The 24,498-nt window shown below is 42.5% G+C and overlaps 1 protein-coding gene across 1 annotated transcript in view; it reads left to right on the top strand.

The window, feature by feature from the left end:
* Positions 1-24,035, top strand: part of itga4 (integrin alpha 4) — a 49,225-nt gene extending 25,190 nt beyond the window's left edge. Inside the window, exons 14-26 of the mRNA XM_066659015.1 lie at positions 1,791-1,945; positions 5,070-5,224; positions 11,708-11,860; positions 12,073-12,149; positions 16,779-16,929; positions 17,854-17,952; positions 18,054-18,130; positions 19,764-19,853; positions 20,328-20,415; positions 20,508-20,615; positions 20,891-21,019; positions 22,540-22,665; positions 23,821-24,035. Coding sequence (XP_066515112.1) covers positions 1,791-1,945; positions 5,070-5,224; positions 11,708-11,860; positions 12,073-12,149; positions 16,779-16,929; positions 17,854-17,952; positions 18,054-18,130; positions 19,764-19,853; positions 20,328-20,415; positions 20,508-20,615; positions 20,891-21,019; positions 22,540-22,665; positions 23,821-23,991 — 1,579 coding nt within the window. The 3' untranslated portion in view covers positions 23,992-24,035. The remainder of the gene's footprint in view (positions 1-1,790; positions 1,946-5,069; positions 5,225-11,707; positions 11,861-12,072; positions 12,150-16,778; positions 16,930-17,853; positions 17,953-18,053; positions 18,131-19,763; positions 19,854-20,327; positions 20,416-20,507; positions 20,616-20,890; positions 21,020-22,539; positions 22,666-23,820) is intronic.
* The last annotated feature ends 463 nt before the right edge of the window (positions 24,036-24,498 follow it).

Raw genomic sequence — 24,498 nt, 5'->3', positions numbered from 1 at the left:
TCCCCTTCAGTGTTCAAAGTGTTTAGAAACTGCTGAGAGGGTAAAAGCAAGTAGAAATGAGAAGATAACGCCCTGATGAGGACAGATACGTGGAACTGGAGAAGCTGATGCTATGGTCTTTCAAAAGTCAGTGCAGTTCATTTCCAAACTAATCCAAGACCTTTGGGCCAGATAATCACACCCTTCTGAGGCCACAGATTGGGTGTTTTTTTACATATATATATATGTAAGTTTACTGCATTTAGCGGTTGCTCTAAACCAAGGCCAATTATAGAAGTGATTTATCATCTAATATCTATCAGAGAGGCACAGTCTCACCAGTAGAAACAGGATTAGAGTTCAGAGACTAATGAACTAAGACCTCGCGAGATACAGGAGTCAGGGCTGAGACTCATCCCCTACTGCAATAACATCTCATGGCCAGGAAAAGACAAACAGTTCCAAGACTTTTCAAGACAAGTCAACAAGTTCCAATAAATACAGGAACGGTAGAACTTTTACATTTAAATTCCCCACACCTTTTTTATCGTGTTATCTCCCATTCCTCCCATATCTCCCACCCATTGTGAACAGTTACCATAAGCTACACTGTCCGTTAAATGTGTGGGCGCACAGCGTTCAATAGGTTTATCAAAAGCATTATATATAATATGAGCATCTTCAGTTTTACACAACTGAATTCATCATGGGATTTCAGGGAGAAACTCATCAACAATCAGCACTTTTACACTTTTAGTTTTACTTTTTTTTATTAGAAAATTCTGCAATATATACACAGTACTGTGCTAACGTTTTTATGAGATTTTAAAAGCTATTTATTGGAGCAATGAGTGATTATTTGCTAAACAAACAAACAAACACACAACTAATTATGCCCAACATTAGAATAAACCCAGTCACATTCCTCCAGTGTGATCCTCTGTGTGTGAATGTGTTTAACTTTGTCCAAATCTCTCCTCGTGGAGTGTGTATTATTTGAGGTGATCATCCAGTACCTAGTTTTAACGATGACTAAATAATGATTTTAAATAATGTGTGCTGTGGATTTAACAAATTCATGCAAATCAAGGAGAATCTGAACAAAACACTGTTCTTCAAACTCACTCTCACCCACTACTTTATAGAAAAATAAATTCTTATATTTCTTATTTGTTTTATATTATTATTTTTTTGTTACTGTGATTATACATAACCTGAGAAGGCATTAGTTTAAATTTATACAATTATCTTAGTTGTCTAAGACTTCTGAACAGTACTGAAAAGGTGGAAGTACCTTCATAATTCTTAATGGAAGTCAATGTAAGAAGATTTTATTTGAAGTAATTTTGGAGCATTTCTATTGTTTCGTTCTTTCTGAAATTATTGTAATATATATTATAAGATATATATATAATACAGTTTTGCAGAAGACCCTGCTCTGCTCTCACACACTGCCACCTGCCTCAGGAAGGTGGGGGCGAGCATGTGCTTCCTCTAAGAATGCTTTTTTACAAACTAATGCACTGCTGATGCAAAGCTGCTAAACCTCATGGGTGGGGTGGAATGAAAACTGCCTAGATCTTTCAGGTGTCAGACGCCTGTGCTGGTTAACACCCTGAGCAGAGATGTGGGAGAGAGGTGAGCTGTCCTACACACCCCGAGGGCAAGGGTAGTTGCATTCTGTAGAAGTCACAGCTTTTTGAAAATGAAATCTAACAGAACCCCTAGCCTTTTAATGGGAGCATGTACATACCTTCAAACAAAACCTTTAGTGACTGTTACTGTAAACTGTCTTTAACTGTCCTCCCCAGGACTCGTCCAGTGGTGATGGTGGAAGCGTCCATGCTGCTGCCGGCCAGTGTGAACCGGTCAGTGTCCTCGTGCTCAGAGAACGGACTTCCTGCAGTGTGTGTGAACGTCAAGGTGTGCTTCAGGGTCCAGGGCAAACGTATTCCTGGACAGATCGGTAAATATCCGCTTCTAAAACAATCAGTTTGTAGTTTTTGGATAGTTTTACAAACATCTCCATCGATTATAAAATGTTCTAGAGTCTTCCACAATTTACAGTATTTTGGGAAGTTCTCATTTCACCTACTTTTATTCTAAAAGGTCTCCCTCTTTTTACCCTGTTTCTGAAAGTTCTCACATAGTGTGTCCATTCTTCTGGAATGTTCTTTCACCATTCACACCATTCTAAAATCTTCTCCCTCCATTGCCCCTGCAATCCGGTTCAACGACCTCTCTCCGTTTCTCTCCCTCATGGTTCTAGAACGATCTTCCCATATTTGCACTGTACTGGAATACTCTCCATTCACACGTCTACAATATTCTCCTCCGTTCACATTCTTTAAGATTGTTCCCCATTCATTCACAAGCTTCTAGAACATTCTCTGTTCTTTCAAACTGTTCTACAATGTTCTCCTTCAATTCACACTCTTTAAGATTGTTCTCCATTCATTCACAAGCTTCTAGAACATTCTCTGTTCTTTCAAACTGTTCCACAATATTCTCCTTCAATTCGGACTCTTCTAGAAGTCTCTTATTGCATTTTCACTGTTCTAGAATATTCCCCTTACATTATATTATTGAATATTGTTTCACAGTTTTAATCATGTTCCCAAACTTTTGTCCAGGGAGGGGATGCGATCCACAGTATTATTGAAAAATCCATAGAAATGCACATGGTTTCTGCTGTTAACTTACTTCACATAAGAAAAGGCTAGAGACAGACTTAAGAATTCTAGACTTAAAAACGAAAAATACAAACCGAGGCCAAGCACATGAACATGAAAAGGTGGAAATCCAGAGGCAAAAGACCAAAAAAAGAAAAAACAATGTGTCTGTTCAGCAGTGGTGATGTTTCTTAGAGAACATTGGATTTTGGTGTTGAATGGTGGGATTTGTGGGAAACATGGACTTCTTTAGAGAATGAATGCTAAGATTTGATGTTTATGGTCCAGATGGATGCTGCACATTTGTGGTGTAAATGTTCCAAAGAATCTGAGGCATTTTGGGAGTCTAGAAAAGTGTGATTTGAGCACAACCACTATTCATTTACTCATCTATTTCCTTCATTCATCTTCTAGACAATTCTACTAGGACAACAATGTGACTCTAAGTACTGAATTCTGTATTTCATTCTAGACACGGATCACAGATTTGAAACTGTCATGTTAGAATTAAATACAGACTAGAACAGTATTATTTTCAGATTATTCTTTATTTATCGATATTTTGTTATTTTCTGAGGCTTATCAAAGCCTCAAATGAAACCACAGAGGTACAGGGTAAAGACACATTATTAGTCATATCTCCATCTCTGTCTTAGCCACAGTGATACATCACACAACAAACAACCACTTCCAAAGATGACAAACTGTTTCATATTTTGTCTTTTTTAAACCGTAAAGTAATACTGAGATATTCATCGTTTTTTTTTAAAAAGCTGCAGCTGTGGATACTGGGGCTTCACTCTAATATCACTGGGGCATTGATTGATCGACTGAATGTTTAATGATTTAAAAACAAACAGCACAGCAGTCATTATACACTTTAAATCATTGAGGAATAAAACGCAGTAAAGTTGTGAAGGCTTATTTCTGTAGTGGTCCTCTTCAAATTTCTACAAATTGTTCAGCCTGTAACGTGCTGTTTTGTGTTCTGTTTTGTATTGTTTCTGTTCTGTGCTCCCCTTGTCATGTGACTGTTTACCCCTGTCTTGTGTCTACTTCCTGATTGTTCCCTGGTCATGTGATACCCTTCCCTTGTGTTTCTAGTGTTATGTGTCTTATTTAGTACCCATGTGTTTCTTGTTGGTGTTGTCTTTATATAGTCCTTGTCAGTGTTTCCTGTTTGTGGGTCACTGTGTGTATGTTTGCTTGCTTGATGTTCTTTAGCCTTCTTCAGTGGTTTAGCCTTCTTCAGTGGTTAAGCCTTGTTCAGTGGTTAAGCCTTGTTCAGTGGTTAAGCCTTGTTCAGTGGTTAAGCCTTGTTCAGTGGTTTAGCCTTGTTCAGTGGTTTAGCCTTGTTCAGTGGTTTAGCCTTGTTCAGTGGTTTAGCCTTGTTCAGTGGTTTAGCCTTGTTCAGTGGTTTAGCCTTGCATTGTGTTTAGTCTTGCTTTGTGTCTAGCTTTCTTGTTTAGCATTTAGCTGTTTTTAGCATTTAGCATTGAGCCTTGTTTAGTGTTTAGCTCTGTTTATAGTTTAGCCTAGTCTTTTGTGTTTAGCTCCTTAGCCTCTGTATTTAGCCCTTTTGTTTAGTTCCTTAGCTTCTGTGTTTTGCCCTTTTGTGCAGTGTCCCTTTGTCTAGTTTCCTTTAAGTTATTGTAATAAAACCTCCTTCCCTTACTCCTACACACCTGCATTACTACACAGCCCTGCTTATAAGTTATTTGTTAGCATTATTATGTAGTTTAATCCATATTTGTAAAAATACCAAACACCAAAATCGAATCACTCCCAAACACCCTTTGTCTTCTTCTAAACACAAATATATTAAAAGTTTAGTATCTACACTCAGGGTCTCTGCTGGTTTCTACTGGTAAAAAAGTACTGCCCCAGAATTAGTCTGCATTTGTGAGTGTGCTGAAAGGGTTAAAGTGCAGCTTAAGTGGTGTGGGGGCGAATATGAACCATTACTGTATGTGAGAAGGGATTCCCCCTACAGGATACATCTTATCAGGGTTTTCTAGAAAGGATAAGGCAGTGCCCCCTGGGCCTGTTATCTCCACTCCACATCCCACCCTCACTGTAACGGTTACAGTAACCCCCTGAGAGTCAAGGCCTGGTCTCGATAACCTCCAGCTCTGTGGGTAAACAAAGGGAAATGTGGAGTACGCCACTAGGCTCAACTCACGCACTCAACTGAGATGTTTTTTTTTTTATCTCTTCTTAGCCCTGTTTCTTAACTTTGAACAAAAATCACTGATAATGCGTTGTTTTCCTAAGGATTTGGAGCCTTTCTAATCACGTCTAAATGGCCGTTTTTGGTCATTTCATGTTACAAAAAATGTAAAAAAAAAAAAAAAAAAAAAGAGATGCAAGCTGATACTGTTTACTTCTCCTCACTTCTTTCTGTCCTTTCTTTCTCAGAGCTGAATTACAACCTCACCGCTGACGTCAAACACAAAGAGACCTTCCCAGCTCGCTTCTATTTCCCAGGAAACGGGACGTCCAACATCACAGCGGGTCGAGTCAAGGCCAAGCACGATGTACTGACGTGCAGCACGCATCAGGCCTTCATGAGGGTAAGCTAATGACACTTTAGACACAGCCCTGGGACGAGAAGTGGGTAAAGCTGATCTGTAATAGTGAGAACAGAGCTTCTGTCATTGCTACTTCAGGTTCAGTGCTGCAGAAACTGCACTATGTAACTTCTCCAGAAGGGTAGGTTCATCTGGACCTTTGCTGAGAGGATGTTTAGAAACTCAAAAAAATATCTGCTCAATATAAACTGTTTGGCGTATGATGTATAAGATGTACCTAGATAAGATGGTGTTAAGATCGTCTCCAAGGCCTGTGCTATGATTGCGGATTGTGTGGTTATTGCATCACACATTTGTTTTTATTTATTTATTTAGGACATTTCAAAATATGAGGCTGGGGACATTTTTGTGCAATTCTACGTAAAAAAAAAAAGTCCCCTGCTCAGTTCTGCGGTCAGCACAATCTACTTCACGGAAACTTTCTCCATCTGCTGTACGTGCAGCTCATGGTGCATGTTGCTAAACCAGTTTAGTTCAGCTCAAAGAGGTGCTGACTCAGGCTCACTGGATCACTACCTGATTCGTTTTCTTACTGAATCAGTTTCTCCTGATTCATCTCCTGATTCAGTATATTTCTGAGCTCCTGGTTCATGTTCAGATTCATTCACTCATTCATTCGTCAAAGCTTGAATCCGCATTGAACTGAACTTCTCTTTGGATTCAGCTCTTAACTCTGATTTGTGAGTTTGCCGTTTGGGTTGGGTCTGTCGGCTTGTCTCAGTGTTGGTTTCAGAGTTAGGAGTGAGGAATGTTAAACTGATTTTGATGTTGATGTGGTGGATAGTGAGGTGTGGAACCTGGAAAAATCTGTAAATAATTTGAATCTAAAAACACTGTACATTAAATATGAAGCTGCTGTAGTGAAAGAGAATAATGAACTCAGAGCAGAGCATCTTCTGTGTGTGTGTGTGTGTTTGTGTGTGTGTGTGTGTGTGTGTGTGTGTGTGTGTGTTTGTGTGTGTCAGCATATGTTTGTGGGTGTGTGTGAGTATATCAACATGTGTTTTTGATTTGTCTGTGTATATCAGCATGTGTGTGTGTGTGTGTGTAAGAGAGAGACAGACTGTGTATCAGTGTGTGTGTGTGTGTGTGTGTGTGTGTGTGTCTCAGCATCTGTCTCTGTATGTTTGTGTGAGTGGTCCAGGTGTTCTGTGAAGCCCCTCTGGACACTTTTCTCTTGTTACACACTGTGTAGTCAGGTGTGTGTGTGTGTGTGTGTGTGTGTGTGTGCAGTAATTAATGGCTGCTGGTGCTGAAGGTGATGCTCATAAACAAGTGATTATCAGTCACTGAGAGCAGGACAATGAGGACGAGTGTACTATATTTTTACAGTGTAATAAATGAGCAGAAGGGATGATCACTGAAGTGTGGGCCGGATGCAGCAGAGACAGCAGGGGGAACCGAGACCTTGAGCAGAACATGTTTCAACACTAAAGAAAGAGTGTGCCTTGGTTTAACAGTGAATAAAGTTTAGAGTTTTGAATAATAATACATTATAGTATATTAATTATATTATATTAATTATAAATGTATATATATCTGTCGTCATTACTATTTTTAATGATGTTGTCTGTAGATTCACTGCAGTTATTACTGGGACCCCTTACCTTTAAATCTATGCAATATTTTCACTGATAGACATTAACTATATTATTATTATTATTATTATTATTATTATTATTATGTTTATAACCATGACAAATATTAACCTCATGTTAAATATAATGTAATATGTCATAAACACAATAATTAATTACAGAAATAAAATAGTAATATTATTAATATTGGGAATAATATCATTATTATATCATTACTCTATTATTATTAACAACAAAAACAATAATAATACACATTTTTTAACAATTTAACATTGCTCATAATTTACCTGAGTTCATTATTTCACATTTATTTACAATTAGAAATATTTTTAATTATAATTTTAATATGTATTTCAATAATATAATAAAAAACTTCAGCTGTGTTTATTTTGATTTGCATGAAAACTCATTTTATAAATTATTGCATCTGAGACACTGAGAATTACAGGTTTGAACCACTGCATAAAGAATGTATATTTAATGTAATACATGTAATAACTAAAATATTTGAATATTTTAGTTAACTTCCTAATAATTTGTTGAGGAAAAAGGATAGATTTTAAGGGTTTGTAGCAACGTGGTTTTTCACAGTTAGTTTTGAGGGGTTTTCTGACATTGAGGGAGCTTTTACAGAGTAAACATATATATGTGCAATCTAAGAAAGGTGGGGTTCCTATTCTCACACACACACACAAACACACACACACATACACAGACACTGTGTGAAAGACTGAGTGTGGTTTTGTTTCACTGAAACATTGCCTGCACTTTGTCTAGACTTCAAAAATATAGAGGGTGTAGAGGGTGTGAAATACACCCTTTAAAAATTATTCTATGAACTATATTTTCTCATCCATTGTTGTTGCAAATTGAGGGTGTGCCCCCCACAGCATACCCTCACCCTACTGCTCTTCGTTTTACCAGTTCTCTTGGGAACTGAGTAATTGCACCATATGCAATTACTTCACACACTTTGACTTCAAATATCTTATTGTATTTCTTTATTCATGACTATTTTCTGAATGTGTGAGTGTGTGTCACCCTGTGAATGACTGGCACCCCCTGCAGGGTGTGATCTCGCCTTGCGCCCAGAGATTCTGGGTAGGCTCCAGACCCACCGCACCCCTGAACTGGATAACCGCTTACAGAGAATGAATGAATTAATATTTTGTATAAAATGGTACAAAACCACACATTTGCTCTTGGAGCCCAGCGTGTATTTGCAGTATATGTAGTTCTTACATTCTCCATTATCACAGTTAGATTATTATTATTATTGTTACACTTATATAGCGCCTTTCTAGACACCCAAGGACGCTTTACAATCTACACTGCTCAGAACGCTCAATTCACACACACACTGGCGAGAAGCGGCAGCCAAACGCGCACAGCGTACTCTCAACCAGAAACGACCGTCCACCTGGAGGACTGCATCGGGCACTAGGGTTTAACCCAGGACAGAGCGCCAATCCATATCTGGGCTCACACATACAGACATTCATTCACACACCAGGACAGTTATTAGAGAAGCCAATTCACCTACCCTCCATGTTTTTGGACTGTGGGAGGAAACCGGAGCCCCCGGAGGAAACCCACGCAGACACGGGGAGAACATGGAAACTCCACCCAGATGGGACTTGAACCATTATAAAAACTCCAGTGCAGTGTGTGGAGTGTGTATGGTCTGACAGTAATAACTGTAGAGGGATTATAATCCAGTATTAATCTGCAGTGTGTGGAATGTGTACGGTCTGACAGTAATAACTGTGGAGGGATTATAATCCAGTGTGAATCAGCAGTGTGTGGAGTGTGTACGGTCTGACAGTAATAACAGTAGAGGGATTATAATCCAGTGTGAATCTGCAGTGTGTGGAGTGTGTACGGTCTGACAGTAATAACTGTAGAGGGATTATAATCCAGTGTGAATCTTCAGTGTGTGGAATGTGTACGGTCTGACAGTAATAACTGTAGAGGGATTATAATCCAGTGTGAATCTGCAGTGTGTGGAGTGTGTACGGTCTGACAGTAATAACTGTAGAGGGATTATAATCCAGTGTGAATCTGCAGTGTGTGGAGTGTGTACGGTCTGACAGTGATAACTGTAGAGGGATTATAATCCAGTGTGAATCTGCAGTGTGTGGAGTGTGTACGGTCTGACAGTAATAACTGTGGAGGGATTATAATCCAGTGTGAATCTGCAGTGTGTGGAGTGTGTACGGTCTGACAGTAATAACTTTAGAGGGATTATAATCCAGTGTGAATCTGCAGTGTGTGGAGTGTGTACAGTCTGACAGTAATAACTGTAGAGGGATTATAATCCAGTGTGAATCTTCAGTGTGTGGAGTGTGTACGGTCTGACAGTAATAACTGTAGAGGGATTATAATCCAGTGTGAATCTGCAGTGTGTGGAGTGTGTACGGTCTGACAGTAATAACTGTAGAGGGATTATAATCCAGTGTGAATCTGCAGTGTGTGGAGTGTGTACGGTCTGACAGTGATAACTGTAGAGGGATTATAATCCAGTGTGAATCTGCAGTGTGTGGAGTGTGTACGGTCTGACAGTAATAACTGTGGAGGGATTATAATCCAGTGTGAATCAGCAGTGTGTGGAGTGTGTACGGTCTGACAGTAATAACAGTAGAGGGATTATAATCCAGTGTGAATCTGCAGTGTGTGGAGTGTGTACGGTCTGACAGTAATAACTGTAGAGGGATTATAATCCAGTGTGAATCTTCAGTGTGTGGAATGTGTACGGTCTGACAGTAATAACTGTAGAGGGATTATAATCCAGTGTGAATCTGCAGTGTGTGGAGTGTGTACGGTCTGACAGTAATAACTGTAGAGGGATTATAATCCAGTGTGAATCTGCAGTGTGTGGAGTGTGTACGGTCTGACAGTGATAACTGTAGAGGGATTATAATCCAGTGTGAATCTGCAGTGTGTGGAGTGTGTACGGTCTGACAGTAATAACTGTGGAGGGATTATAATCCAGTGTGAATCTGCAGTGTGTGGAGTGTGTACGGTCTGACAGTAATAACTTTAGAGGGATTATAATCCAGTGTGAATCTGCAGTGTGTGGAGTGTGTACAGTCTGACAGTAATAACTGTAGAGGGATTATTATCCAGTATGAATCTGCAGTGTGTGGAGTGTGTACGGTCTGACAGTAATAACTGTGGAGGGATTATAATCCAGTGTGAATGTGCAGTGTGTGGAGTGTGTACGGTCTGACAGTAATAACTGTGGAGGGATTATAATCCAGTGTGAATCTGCAGTGTGTGGAGTGTGTACAGTCTTAAACTTTAAAAAATCTCATCTTGTCTTTAGAGTGAGGTGAATTGTTAGACAGAAGTTGTGCAGTTGTGTGTTAATGTGATGTATTTTAGGAAGAGGAACCACTGTATATTTGTGTTAATGTAAAAGGAGTGGTCGTCCTGTTTTGGATCATTGGTGTGTATCAGGGGGTTTGTTTCATGTCTCGAGAGCGTCTGTTTAACAGGGGCTTTTTTTTTAAAGCAGGATGATGTTACTGCAGACATGAGAGGAATGTTGTTCATATAATATGTGTGTGTGTGTGTTTTGCACATGTGCACAGTTATTTCATGCCTCTCTCTGAGTAAAGGGCAGTGGATCTCAGCTTTGCCTTTGGCTCCAGAGCTCCAGCTGAGCGCTGCAGTGCAGTACAGCTGTTGTGGCCGAGCTCCAGATGTTTGAGTGACAGTTTAGTGTCCGGGTCACACGTGCTGTCCGCAGCCAAAGCCACAGATGAAGCCAGGCACTGAGGAGGAGGGTGGGTTGAGGGACTGGGGAGAAAAATGTGTAGTCCAGCTGAGACAGCCATCAGAGCTTCCTCTGTCAGTCCACCCAGAAATCTCCATCAGCGTTCAGTACACAGCCAGACGAGAGAAAGAGGGAGTTACTGGACGTTTAAATCACTGTTTTTGACTCAGAGTTGTCGAAAAATATGTGTATAAAAATACCCTGTGAATTGAATGTTGACAGAAACAAGTGGAGAAAATGCAAGCAGTCTCAAACCTGGGTGTCTGCTGGAGTGTCCAACATGGAGCTCTATGGTCTGTGTGGATCCCAATGCCTAGCTGCAGCAGTGACAGGGACAGCGAGGTCAGACGATGTAAAACAGAGGCCCTCTTGGGTGTTTGTTATGTAGCTGAAATATACACCCATCAGCCATAACATTAAAATGATCTCTACAGGACACTCTGGCTGGATGTATTTGGTTGGTAGGCTATTGGGGCCCTCTGCGGGCTTCAAAAACTCCAGCAGCACTGCTGTGTCTGATCCACTCATACCAGCATTAACATAACAAATGTTTTTTGTTATTATTTCCCTCATGAAAGTGCTCCAGTGTTGGCTGTGGAACTGATAAATGGACAAAAGTTAGGGTACAGTGAGTGATTCGCACTAAGCCACACCCACCTCTGAAGTTGATGTTGAAGATGAGTTGTGCGCACTCAGTTTGCATAAACGCTGTAGAAAATATGCCATACGCTCTGGAGCTGTGGCATATGGACCTAAGGTCACCACGCTGTGGGCTGTGAAGCAGTGGACCTACGTTCTCTGGACTGATCCTGCTCCATCCAGGACCTCTGGGCTGATTTGAAATGACATTTGTGACCCACAACTAATCATCTCACAACATCTAGACACTCATTGTCTTGTGGCTAAATGTCAAATAATATTCACAGCAGTGTAGAGCCTTCACAGAAACTTGGTAGAAGATGTTACTACCTTCTGCAAGACAACAGACAAACACTGTGAAGAATGGACAAACACTTCTGAATGAAAGCTATTTAAAATGATGGTGGGCCTTCCATCGTTTGTTTAATAAACCAAATGTTTGCTTTTCAGAAAGATGTTCGTGATATCTTCACCCCGATCCATTTCGAGGTTCAGTATGAACTGGGAGAGCACAGCGTTGTCTCCAGGAGCACCAGGAGCTTCGCCTCGCTCAAGCCCATCCTCCAGCAGAGAGAGGGCTACACCAACCTCATCAGCAACCAGGTTAGGACCTCCCAACATTCACGTCATTCATTCATTCCTCTAGTGTAACACACCATCCTGTTCCGAGGCTTGGTGGGTCCGGTGCCTCCTTCACACACTCACCCTGTCATTCACACTCACCCTTGTGGACAGTTTCACATGCTCACTCAGTTACTCACATACTCAGAATGTACTCATATTTGAGGTAAATGATTAGCGTTTTTCTTTTGCAGACACAGTTTGCCAGATACTGCGCCTGGGAAAACTGCTCCACCAACCTTCAGATCTCCGCACGCCTGGTCCTTCCACAGTAAGTAGAACCAGTCGGACACAAGCGTGGTCCTGAGTCTGACGCTGTTTATTCCCTGCTGAAGAAGTCAGAATTATGGATACGTTTGTCTAATCTTTGTGTGATTGTGCATCTACCAGGACTGACTACAGTATTAAACCTTTACAAAACAGTATTCTTCACGCCGTGTGATTGGGGAGGGAATGAAGACACAAAGCCTGAAAAACATCATGCTTTGTTGCCAACATGAAGTGTATGAGGCAGTTTTGTAGGGCTGCAACGCTCGGCTTAATAGACAACATTGATTATAAACATTTGTCGGCTTGGAATTACATTGTTGTTAAATGCTAAACACCACTTAATGGACCTCCATGAATATTCCACATTATTTTAGTTACTGACATATATAAGTATGAATTAAAATGAAAATAGCAGCTTAATTTACTTTAAAACTGACAATTTTATTAAATTGACGGAAAAACCCGAGCTCCCTACGGAAATTCTCGAATGCGACCATGACGTCACTGGTGGACAACAGCTGAACAACGCCGCGGTAAAAGTCCGTTATGACTGACTGTTATGACAGTATCTAGCTAAATAACCAACATTATTCATGACAATAGCCTAGCAATAAGCTAAACTCAAATGTAGAGGTACCGTTATTCTTGTAAATGTGATCGAAGTCGAACTCGAATTCATCCGACACTATAAACCTCCGTAATGCAGCTACGTAGCCGAGTATAATCTGAGACACCGAGTTTAGCGAGTCAAGCTAACGTTAACTAACACCAACTAAAACAGGCGAAGTGAGTGTCCTCACCCTGTTTACCTCCATGTTACAGAGGCTCTTGAACACCTTTCGTTGGTGTCCTTACATGCCCATATTGTTGGAAAAGCGCCAGTGAAATGAGCTACAGATAACGGAGTGAGCGGAGGGTCCTTTCCAAAGTGCCCGTTTAAAGTTGACAAATTTAGTCCATTTTCTGGATATTTTGGGATCTTTGGGCCATTTGTTCACAGATGTCCCACTGTACATTGAATGATTGCAGCCAAAAACAACACACCTTTTCGTCATTTTGCATTAAATTAAGTGCAGCTTCTAGAGTGTTGTCCACCATCTACGTCACAGGCAAGACGCCTATTAAAGTTTCCAAACACCGCTGGGGGGGGGGGGGGACCAACGGTCTTTTAAACCTTATTCCTTCAATTAGTAAGAAATAACATGTTTTCTGACGATCAATAAACACAAGTTAGGAACTCAAACTCCACTGTATTTATTTGTTTGACACTTTCATAGAGCTGCTGCTTAGCCTTTAATCAACAAACATTGTTAGTTTGTAACTGCAGTGCACTACAGGAAGTGCTGGGGGCAGTATCAACCAAAGCTAGCAACAGGTAGCAGCTCCACATTTCAGTTCTGCTATAAATTGTGCTGTTTATATATTCCACCTTAAATTGTGAAGAGGTTTTTTTAGAAATATTCCACCTTAAATGGTGCTTTAAATAACCTTTGGCCAAAAATGTCAAGAAAACATATGTGAAATGTGTTTAAAAGAATAATTGACAGATTACACAACTCCTAAAATAATCATTACCCAGTAAACAAGGAACATCCCTGGACGTTCAAAATAGGTCTAAAAGTAGTCTGTCCGTCAAGGACATGTTTTAAAGGTTAATGGACGTCCAAAATCCATCTTAATAAGCTAGTTAAGTGGTGACCAATCGATAACGTCAAAAATAACGTCCAAAATGCGTTTTATACAAGTTATTTATTTTGGGACCAATTAATAATGTCAATGGACGTCCAAAATACGTCTAATAGTCGTCTTTTAAATGTCTGTGTCTGGACGTCTTTTCAACTTTCATTTTCAACCTTAAGAGAACGTTGATTAGACGGCAGTCATTATGTTATTTTAGCGTTGAATCAACGGCTAAATGTTTACCGGGTACTTGCAGCCCTGGTGTGTTTGGGAATGGGGCTGGAACAGTAACCTGCTTTTAATCGTTTAGTGGTGGGATCTGAACTGGCAGCTTTCTGGTTATTTACTTTATTAAAGTTACTTACTTTCACAATCATCATCCTAATCTTTGTTAAAACGTTTACATCTTCTTCTGCCCCCTGGGTGCACTATAACTGACCCTGTGCACTGTGATGTGGTGTTAGACAAAAAATGGCACAATGCAAAGCACTGAATAGCACCCCCTTGTGGAGCAGATTCTAAATGAATGAGTGAGAGAGATCCATACATCCATCTTTCTTCAAACAGTTAACATCTTCATCTTTAACCCTTTAGTATCTGTTGGTTCAGTAATTATACCGTATTATTTTTATTAGTTCTCACTATATTTCATATCACTTTTTAATCATTTGAAGTCTGAAATATTCATTGTTTCTTACCATAATGTCCCTTATATCATTCATATCTATTTCCATAAACACAGTTCTGATGACCTTCTTTACTTACAATGTGACACAAATCCAGCTGCTGGTGTCTCCACATTCTCTGCAAATTTAAAGATGACTTAACGTTATAATACCAAGCAAATTATGTCTTTTTTATAGGCCACACAGCACATGCCTTGTTTAAATACACGACTGAGCAAACAAACACTCGAGATTGAGAGCTGATATCCATATATTTGAATAGCCACGCCCACTCCCGCACTGAACACGGCCTCAGGGAATTTACAGCCGGGAATACGCCATTATCCCTAGTTCTTTTAAATTCACGCATTAGGCCAGAATTCTGCTGCAGTCGCCTTTGATTGGGAGCGATCCTCGGGCCTATGTAATTGAGTTGTGTGCATTAGCATTTTGGATCATGTTTCCATGCTCACGCAAACTAATTTATGGGGCTCTCTCTCTCTGCTTGGTGATAATGCAGGATCTGATTATTCATAAGGCAACGGTGTGTGTGTGTGTGTGTGTGTGTGTGTGTGTGAGAGACAGAGAGAGAGAGAGAGAGAGAGAGAGAGAGAGAGAGACTTGTCACCCTCCCAGATGCACACCTGGTGCCTGGCTACAGAGGAATATTGAGTCTGAATTGACTTGAGGCAAAGCCTGCAGCATCTTTCTAAATCAGACTTTTGCAAACCTACAGCTCTCTTTCAAATGCCTCAACAAAATAATACAAAATCCCATGCAAATGAAGGACTAAAAGAGCAGAGGGGTTGTGGTTTTATTGCTGTCCTTATTTATTTTAGCTCTCAGTAGGAGAGAGCGTTTTGCATTTTAAAGATGCAAAAGTTTGTGAGAATCATAACACACACCACACACTGAGAGACAGAGTGACTGAACGAGGCAGTGCAGAGACAAAGAGCGGGGTGTCCGCAAACAGAGACAGGAGTCTGCTGTCCTTTAGTGCATTGAATGTAACGTTTTATAGTAAATATGTGAATATATTGATGGTAGCAAGGGTTTTTTCCTTTTCTAAAAAGTTACTATTTTGGAGATGAATGTTTTTCACTGTGGGGCAGTCACACAGGTCTGTGAGGAGTGTGGTGTGTTCTCCCTGTGTCTGCGTGGGTTTCCTCCTGGTGACTGTCTGTGAGGAGTGTGGTGTGTTCTCCCTGTGTCTGTGTGGGTTTCCTCCGGGTGACTGTCTGTGAGGAGTGTGGTGTGTTCTCTCTGTGTCTGCATGGGTTTCCTCCGGGTGACTGTCTGTGAGGAGTGTGGTGTGTTCTCTCTGTGTCTGCGTGGGTTTCCTCCGGGTGACTGTCTGTGAGGAGTGTGGTGTGTTCTCTCTGTGTCTGCGTGGGTTTCCTCCGGGTGACTGTCTGTGAGGAGTGTGGTGTGTTCTCTCTGTGTCTGCGTGGGTTTCCTCCGGGTGACTGTCTGTGAGGAGTGTGGTGTGTTCTCTCTGTGTCTGCCTTGGTTTCCTCCGGGTGACTGTCTGTGAGGAGTGTGGTGTGTTCTCCCTGTGTCTGCGTGGGTTTCCTCTGGGTGACTGTCTGTGAGGAGTGTGGTGTGTTCTCTCTGTGTCTGCGTTGGTTTCCTCCGGGTGACTGTCTGTGAGGAGTGTGGTGTGTTCTCTCTGTGTCTGCGTTGGTTTCCTCCGGGTGACTGTCTGTGAGGAGTGTGGTGTGTTCTCGCTGTGTCTGCGTGGGTTTCCTCCGGGTGACTGTCTGTGAGGAGTGTGGTGTGTTCTCTCTGTGTCTGCGTGGGTTTCCTCCGGGTGACTTGTCTGTCAACTGACCCTCAACTGGATAAGGGTTGCAGATAATGAATGAATGAATTAATTAATGTTTTTCGTTGGAAAATGACAGTGTGCTAAAATAGATTAATAATACAAATACTTTATGCCTTTATCACTTATTGCATTTTCCCCACAGTAGGCTGCAAGACATCAAAGTAAAATCTGCAAATATGAAGGGGCACACTTTATTATACAGTAATATGCCAAGAGACAGCAGCATGTTTGTCATTTTGCTGCTTTACTCTTCATGGAACTTCTAATGAATGATAATTCAGTTTCTTACGCCACTGGGGAATGATACTGCTATAATTCGATCATCAAAGAGTTAACACAGGTCTAAACCGCTGGTGTATTATTCTCTTATTAAATGAGTGATTATTTTCTGTTATGATGCTGACACCTATTGGCCTGGATGAAACATCAGTATTAATGCTATTTTTATTATTTTTTTCAGGTCTCACAATAATGTGCAGTATTTTGCGCTAGGAAATGGGAAGACCATCATGCTGAACACTACGCTGTTTAACGCTGGAGACGACGCCTTTCTGCCTAAACTCCACATCCGCTTCCCCAGCAGCCTGCACTTCATCAGAGTACTGGACGATGTGAGTGTGATGATGAAAGTGAACTCAGTGACTCAAAAGTGTCACTATGTGTGAGTGTGTGTCGCCCTGTGAAGGACTGGCGCCTCCTCCAGGGTGTGATCCCACCTTGCACCCAGTGATTCCACTCCGTGACACACCGTGACCTTGAAGTGGATAAGCGCTTACAGACAATGAATTAATGCCAACATAGTGTTTATTAAATCTGTTTCAGGATAATTTTTCAATTGTCTTTCTTTTGTACACATTCTCACTCTGTTTCTCCTTCTCTCTCTCTCTCTCTCTCTCTCTCTCTCTCTCTCTTTTGTCTGCCTCTCTCTCTCTCTCTCGTCTCTCTCTCTCTCTCTCTATCTCTCTTTCTCTTTTGTCTGCCTCTCTCTCTCTTTTGTCTGCCTCTCTCTCTCTCTTTTGTCTGCCTCTCTCTCTCTCTCTTTTGTCTGCCTCTCTCTCTCTCGCTTTCTCTCTCTTTTGTTTGCCTCTCTCTCTCTCTCCTTTGTCTCTCTCTCTCTCTCTCCTTTGTCTCTCTCTCTCTCTAAAATAAATGCAGGGCCTATTCCATCCTGTTATGCTCACTTTACTCGCGCATGAGTATGTTTTTTTTTTAAATCCCATTTAAACTGTGATCTGTTTCTACTGTTTCCTCATAAAACAATGCGAACTTAGAGCAGAAAGTCTCTACTTTTGACAGAAACTGGCAGCAGTGCTCAGCGTGACTTTCTTTTTCCCGCGTCTCGTGTTGAACCTGTAACGAGGTTTGACCAGAGACTCGTGAGGGATTAATGACTAAGACCAGTCACTCACAACAAATGTGATCACAACCATGAACACCTCCACCTTCCACAAAAGTCCTGGACCTCGGTTTCTAGGGAGCAGTTACAGTAAAAATAAAGATGTTTTCCTGAAGCTGACACTGTGCTCTGGTGTTAGGAGGAGAACCACGCCAGCTGCGAAACTGTGGAGGAAAATAAGACGGCCATCGGTGTGGACTGCAGCGTGGGCAATTTATACATCCCCTCACTCTCCAAGGTAGTGTGTAGTGTGCTTCTTAATCCCCGTCCCTGTGTCGCCTCTCTGAGTTCAGGTTGTGGTCCTGTTACTCACTGATGTGTTGTTGTTATCATCTTCAGCTCAACATCAGTTTATTAATGGACGTGAAGCAGAACAGCAGTCCTGGGGATATTCCCATTAGCATCAACGCTACAAGGTGAGATATCCTCTCTTTTGTACATGACATGCCTCTACTGTGGACACCACCACATGAAAGACCACTCACTGATTATATATCCACCGCAGCCACTCGAACTGATGATTTATCCTGTGTGTGATCAGTTCGCTAGCGCTACCCAGAGAGATGTGAGAGTGTGGAGATTGTGGTCAGTTCAAAGTTACTCTACCCCTGGCTACATTTTTAACGACTCTTTAGCCGTATATGGTGTTTATGGTGGGTTTCAGACTGAAACACTTTAAAGAACAGCTTTATAAAAGTATGTACAGTCCATTCTAGTGGTCACTGCTCTTTGAAAGCCGTCATAATTGTGACTGTATGTTTTTAACCAAGCCTTAAAAGTGATGATTAAGTGGTGAATTAATGGGAAGGAATGCAGTGCCGGGTCTGGGCCAGATGTAATTGTTTCATGAGAGACATCTTGCTACTGCTCTGCTGGACAAATTGACCATAATTGGACATGAGACACAGGAGCCTTGTGTGTGTGTGTGTGTGTGTGTGTGTGTGAGAGAGAGAGAGAGAGAGAGAGAGAGAGAGAGAGAGAGAGAGAGAGAGAGAGAGGCGTCTGTGTGTTGTGGATGTTGTTGTTGTTAGGGGAGGGCTGTAAACGGAGCTGTGGGGTGAAATGAGTCACAAACTCAGGAGGGAAGTCATCTCCTCTGTCTCTTTTCCAGTTATTAGATGTTTGAAATGGGGAATTGTTAAAATTGAAGGGCGGGATGTTGGTGTCGCAGTCACACAGCTGGGGGACCACACAGGGACCTGGAGGATGTGGGTTCTAGTCCCGCTCCAGGTGACTGTCTGTGAGGAGTGTGGTGTGTTCTCTCTGTGTCTGCGTGGGTTTCCTCCGGGTGACTGTCTGTGAGGAGTGTGGTGTGTTCTCCCTGTGTCTGTGTGGGTTTCCTCCGGGTGACTGTCTGTGAGGAGTGTGGTGTGTTCTCTCTGTGTCTGTGTGGGGTTCCTCCGGGTGAGTGTCTGTGAGGAGTGTGGTGTGTTCTCTCTGTGTCTGTGTGGGGTTCCTCCGGGTGAATGTCTGTGAGGAGTGTGGTGTGTTCTCTCTGTGTCTGTGTGGGGTTCCTCCGGGTGAGTGTCTGTGAGGAGTGTGGTGTGTTCTCTCTGTGTCTGCGTGGGGTTCCTCCGGGTGACTGTCTGTGAGGAGTGTGGTGTGTTCTCTCTGTGTCTGCGTGGGTCTCCTCCGGGTGACTGTCTGTGTGGAGTGTGGTGTGTTCTCTCTGTGTCCGCGTGGGTTTCCTCCGGGTGACTGTCTGTGAGGAGTGTGGTGTGTTCTCCCTGTGTCTGCGTGGGTTTCCTCCGGGTGACTGTCTGTGAGGAGTGTGGTGTGTTCTCTCTGTGTCCATGTGGGTTTCCTCCGGGTGACTATCTCTGAGGAGTGTGGTGTGTTCTCTCTGTGTCCGCGTGGGTTTCCTCTGGGTGCTTGACTAAGAACAGTGTCATCATCAGCATTTGGTTCAGATACAGTTAATACAAGAGTCTGGAAACTGTTATTAAACCAATAAACTGATTTCTCTATTAATATCTTCAATGTCTAACATCAAGAGCTTATGTTTTCTGTGCTTACGCAAACTTGCTAAATGTAACGAGTTTGTTTCAGGGAGAACTATGAGAATGAAGACCTCTTACACGACAATGTGGTTTTCCTGACCCTGCCCCTGAAATACGGAGTGGACCTGAATATACACGGGTCAGTTAATACACACTCTCACACATACACACTTGGAGAACTTGACCCCTCTATTCTGGAGTGGATTGACCGGCCGACTGACACTTTGTGTTAAACATTTTAAAAAGAAATGAAGCTGGCTTCTGTTTCATTTTAATGCTTCTTCCTTATCTTTATATTCATCATTTTCTTCATCATTATCTTCGTGTTCTTCATCTTCTGCTTTTTTCTTCATCCTTTTCTTATTCTTCTGCTTCTTTGTTTTAATCTTTTTCTTTCATCATCAACTTTCTCTTCTGACCTTGTTTCTTTATTCTTCTGCTTCTCCTTCTTCTTCCTTCTTCTTAGTCTTCTTTCTAGCCGTCTTCTTCCTCCTTATCTTCTTGTTTTAATTCATCTTCTGTTTCTTCTCCTGCTTCTTATAATTATTATATAATCAGTATAATTATGTTTTAACATGCGGTTGTATTCACTATTCTTTTCTTTAAAATGCAGATTTGTGTCTCCGACCTCGTTCATATTTGGAGATTTCAGTCCTGAGCCAGTGGACTGCTACACTGAGAGGTTTAACTACACCTTTAAGGTACTCATCTGAGAGCCCACTGCACCAGACTGAGACCCTTTATTCGGGTCCTGAATCTGTGATTGTAATTAATCTTGTGTTGTATTTTGCAGGTGATGAACGTTGGTCCCAGTAAAGCTCTGGACACTAAAGTCCAAATCCAGATTCCTCAAACTCTAGCTCCGTACCCGGACCAGTTGATCCGACTCACCGATTTACAAGTGAGACGATTACATCAAATCAGAATAGTGCAACACTGCTGTTTGTTATTGTTGGTTTATATAAATGAACGGTCATTCCTGTCAATCCATGAGTCACTAACACTCATGAGTTTTCCAGTATTCGTATCTCTGGTATCTTAAATATCGGTGCAGGTTAATAGCTGCTCCCTTCCTTCGGTTTTAAAAACATAGGTTTACATCAAAATGCAACTTGTCTCCTGAGCTCAGGCTACAGTTCTCTAATGAAACTTTAAAAACTTTACCTGACCTTGCAGACGTCTTTGGGCCACTGTGACCTGAGGAACCGCAGCAGCCTGTGGCTGGAGGACGACTGTGACGTGAAGAAGTCTTCCTTTATTCAGGAGCTGGTCTTCTTCTTCTCAAAAAGCAGCAAACGCATCATGGTGAATACATAAACAAAGCGAACGAGAAAGCAATGTGTTCAGCCTTTTACAGATTAACTTTTACTGATTAACAATAATAATTATTACAGTTATACGACATGCTTTAATCCACGTTGTGGAGTCTTTACAGTCTGAGAGTAATAATGTGGAGGGGTTTTAATCTGCATCAGATTCTGAAGGTTTGTCGGCCTTAGGTCAAATTCAGGTTACTCTCCCACTGTAACTGGACAGAGCCCATTTACGTTTTGACCCTAATTCATTCATTCATTCATTCATTCATTCATTCATTATCTGTAACCCTTATCCAGTTCAGGGTCGCGGTGGGTCCAGAGCCTACCTGGAATCATTGGGCGCAAGGCGGGAATACATCCTGGAGGGGGCGCCAGTCCTTCACAGGGCAACACACACACACACATTCACTCACACACTCACACCTACGGACACTTTTGAGACACCAATCCACCTACCAACGTGTGTTTTTGGACTGTGGGAGGAAACCGGAGCACCCGGAGGAAACCCACGCAGACACAGGGAGAACACACCACACTCCTCACAGACAGTCACCCGGAGGAAACCCACGCTGACACAGGGAGAACACACCACACTCCTCACAGACAGTCACCCGGAGGAAACCCACAAAGACACAGGGAGAACACACCACACTCCTCACAGACAGTCACCCAGAGGAAACCCACACAGACACAGGGAGAACACACCACACTCCTCACAGACAGTCACCCGGAGGAAACCCACACAGACACAGGGAGAACACACCATACTCCTCAGAGACAGTCACCCGGAGCGGGAATCGAACCCACAACCTCCAGGTCCCTGGAACTGTGTGACTGCGACACTCCCTGCTGTGCCACCGACCCTAATTCATCGTTCCTCATTGTTTTTAATACTATCCATCCATCCATTATCTGTAACCGCTTATCCAATTTAGGGTCGCGGGGGGTCCAGAGCCTACCTGGAATCATCGGGCGCAAGGCGGGAATACACCCTGGAGGGGACGCCAGTCCTTCACAGGGCAACACAGACACACACACTTTCACTCACACCTATGGACACTTTCGAGTCGCCAATCCACCTGCAACGTGTGTTTTTGGACTGTGGGAGGAAACCGAGCACCCGGAGGAAACCCACGCGGACACGGGGAGAACACACCACACTCCTCACAGACAGTCACCCGGAGGAAACCCACGCGGACACGGGGAGAACACACCAACTCCTCACAGACAGTCACCCGGAGCGGGAATCGAACCCACAACCTCCAGGTTCCTGGAGCTGTGTGACTGCGACACTACCTGCTGCGCCACCGACCCTAATTCATCGTTTCTCATTGTTTTTAATACTAATATTTATGAAAATAAAGTTCTATTGTTGTACTCTCTGATTGGTTATAACAGAACCAGACCTGTCCATTCAAATCGGGATTCTGTAGGGCAGTCCAGACTCTGTTAGTGTTTAGTTGTGAGTGTAAGGCTCTGTTAATGCTCAGATCTCTTGTTACCCTGTAGTTCTGTGCCCGAAATGACGAAACCTGTATGACCCTGGAGTGCAGCTTCGGACACCTGGACATCGGCAAAGAGGTCACCATAAACCTGGATGTGGAGCTCAACCCCTCAGTTCTGCAGATCAGCCCGGTGAGGAGCACTCGCCTTTATTCAGACGCACACACTTTCCAATAATGATATGAATGATATGAACATGGTGCTTGTTTATCTTATTGGTTTGTGTCACTGTTCCATAACATTGCTTCTTTTTAACCTTTAATCAAAGCTTAGTGAGTGGTTGTTCCTCTAAAACACTTCTTAATGTGTGATTATTTACAAGAAAGTATGTGACTGTCGAAACTGTCCATTCTCTCAGTTCCACTGACCATACAGCAACACTCTGTAGTTCTACAATTACAGACTGTAGACTCAATTGTTGCATAGATTCTTGTTCCACTTTCACTCTGTTCTTCAACACTCATGCCCACAGAGAGGGTGGGTGGTGGATCATTCTCAGTGGTGCTGGTGGAGAGTGGATCAGACACAGCAGTGCTGCTGGAGTTTTTAAACCCTGTGTCCACTCACTGTCCACTCTGATACGTCTACCTTGTTGGTTCATCTTGTAGAATCAGTAGCACATCTATTTGTGCAGCACTGCTGTGTCTGATCCACTCGTACCAGTGCAACACACACTAATATGCCACCACCACCACCAGTGTCAGTTAATAGACAATGAACATAAATGTTATGGCTGGTTTGGTGTATGTGTTTGGTCATTTACCACCAGCATTTATGAGTCCTGTCCCTAAAACACCATGTTAATGGGCATTACGTGGTTCATTACACAGACCAAACCCGTATCTGGACTGATATACCATCAGAGTACACTGTCTGGAGATTCTGTCTTATAAGAGTCAGTTATAACACTTCTCCAAAAGGAAGCAGATAAATCGTAATCAGTCGAATTACACTCCAGATCCTTTAAACGAACAATGTGTAAGGATCAGATCAGTTGAATGATCCGAGCACTTACTTCTAAAAGGCTGGCTTTTCACCATTCAATCAAATCTCAGTGGATAGAATCACATCCCAGTCTCGTATTAATTCTTCTTAACTGGATTACACGTTGATGTACATGCTGAGGTGTCAGCTTCATGTTGACTGTATTTAGGCGAATTCGTTCTTTATAAAATGGTGTCTACATGTTTTTGGACACAGTGTATAATCATGCTTGGAGTTCACACAAGGGACTGAGGATGAACTAGACTTTTATCATCAACCCTTTCTCATGTTTGTGTGATTCAGGGGAGACATGCTTTGATGCAGTTGAGCAGTGTCATCTCTGTCACGTCTCCAGTGAAAGACTGCAACACTATCATTCTGAACAGCGACAGCGCTTTGGTAAGTCACATCACACACCGCTCTGCTGAAGGTTTTAACAATGCAGGTTATGTTAAGTGTGATGATGATTTTTGAAGTGCAAGTATGTGAATGCGTGCAGCACGGTGGCGCAGCAGGTTAGTGTCGCAGTCACACAGCTGCAGGGGCCTGGAGATTGTCTGTGAGGAGTGTGGTGTGTTCTCTCTGTGTCTGCATGGGTTTCCTCCGGGTGACTGTCTGCGAGGAGTGTGGTGTGTTCTCTCTGTGTCTGTGTGGGTTTCCTCCGGGTGACTGTCTGTGGGGAGTGTGGTGTGTTCTCTCTGTGTCTGTGTGGGTTTCCTCCAGGTGACTGTCTGCGAGGAGTGTGGTGTGTTCTCTCTGTGTCTGTGTGGGTTTCCTCCGGTGACTGTCTGCGAGGAGTGTGGTGTGTTCTCTCTGTGTCTGTGTGGGTTTCCTCCAGGTGACTGTCTGCGAGGAGTGTGGTGTGTTCTCTCTGTGTCTGTGTGGGTTTCCTCCGGGTGACTGTCTGTGAGGAGTGTGGTGTGTTCTCTCTGTGTCTGTGTGGGTTTCCTCCGGGTGACTGTCTAATCTGATAGAGTGTGT

Source organism: Hoplias malabaricus, unplaced genomic scaffold, assembly GCF_029633855.1.
Source record: "Hoplias malabaricus isolate fHopMal1 unplaced genomic scaffold, fHopMal1.hap1 scaffold_40, whole genome shotgun sequence".
Lineage (NCBI taxonomy): Eukaryota > Metazoa > Chordata > Actinopteri > Characiformes > Erythrinidae > Hoplias > Hoplias malabaricus.
The sequence above is the reverse complement of the archived record's forward strand: the minus strand, read 5'-3'. Positions and strand labels throughout refer to the sequence as shown.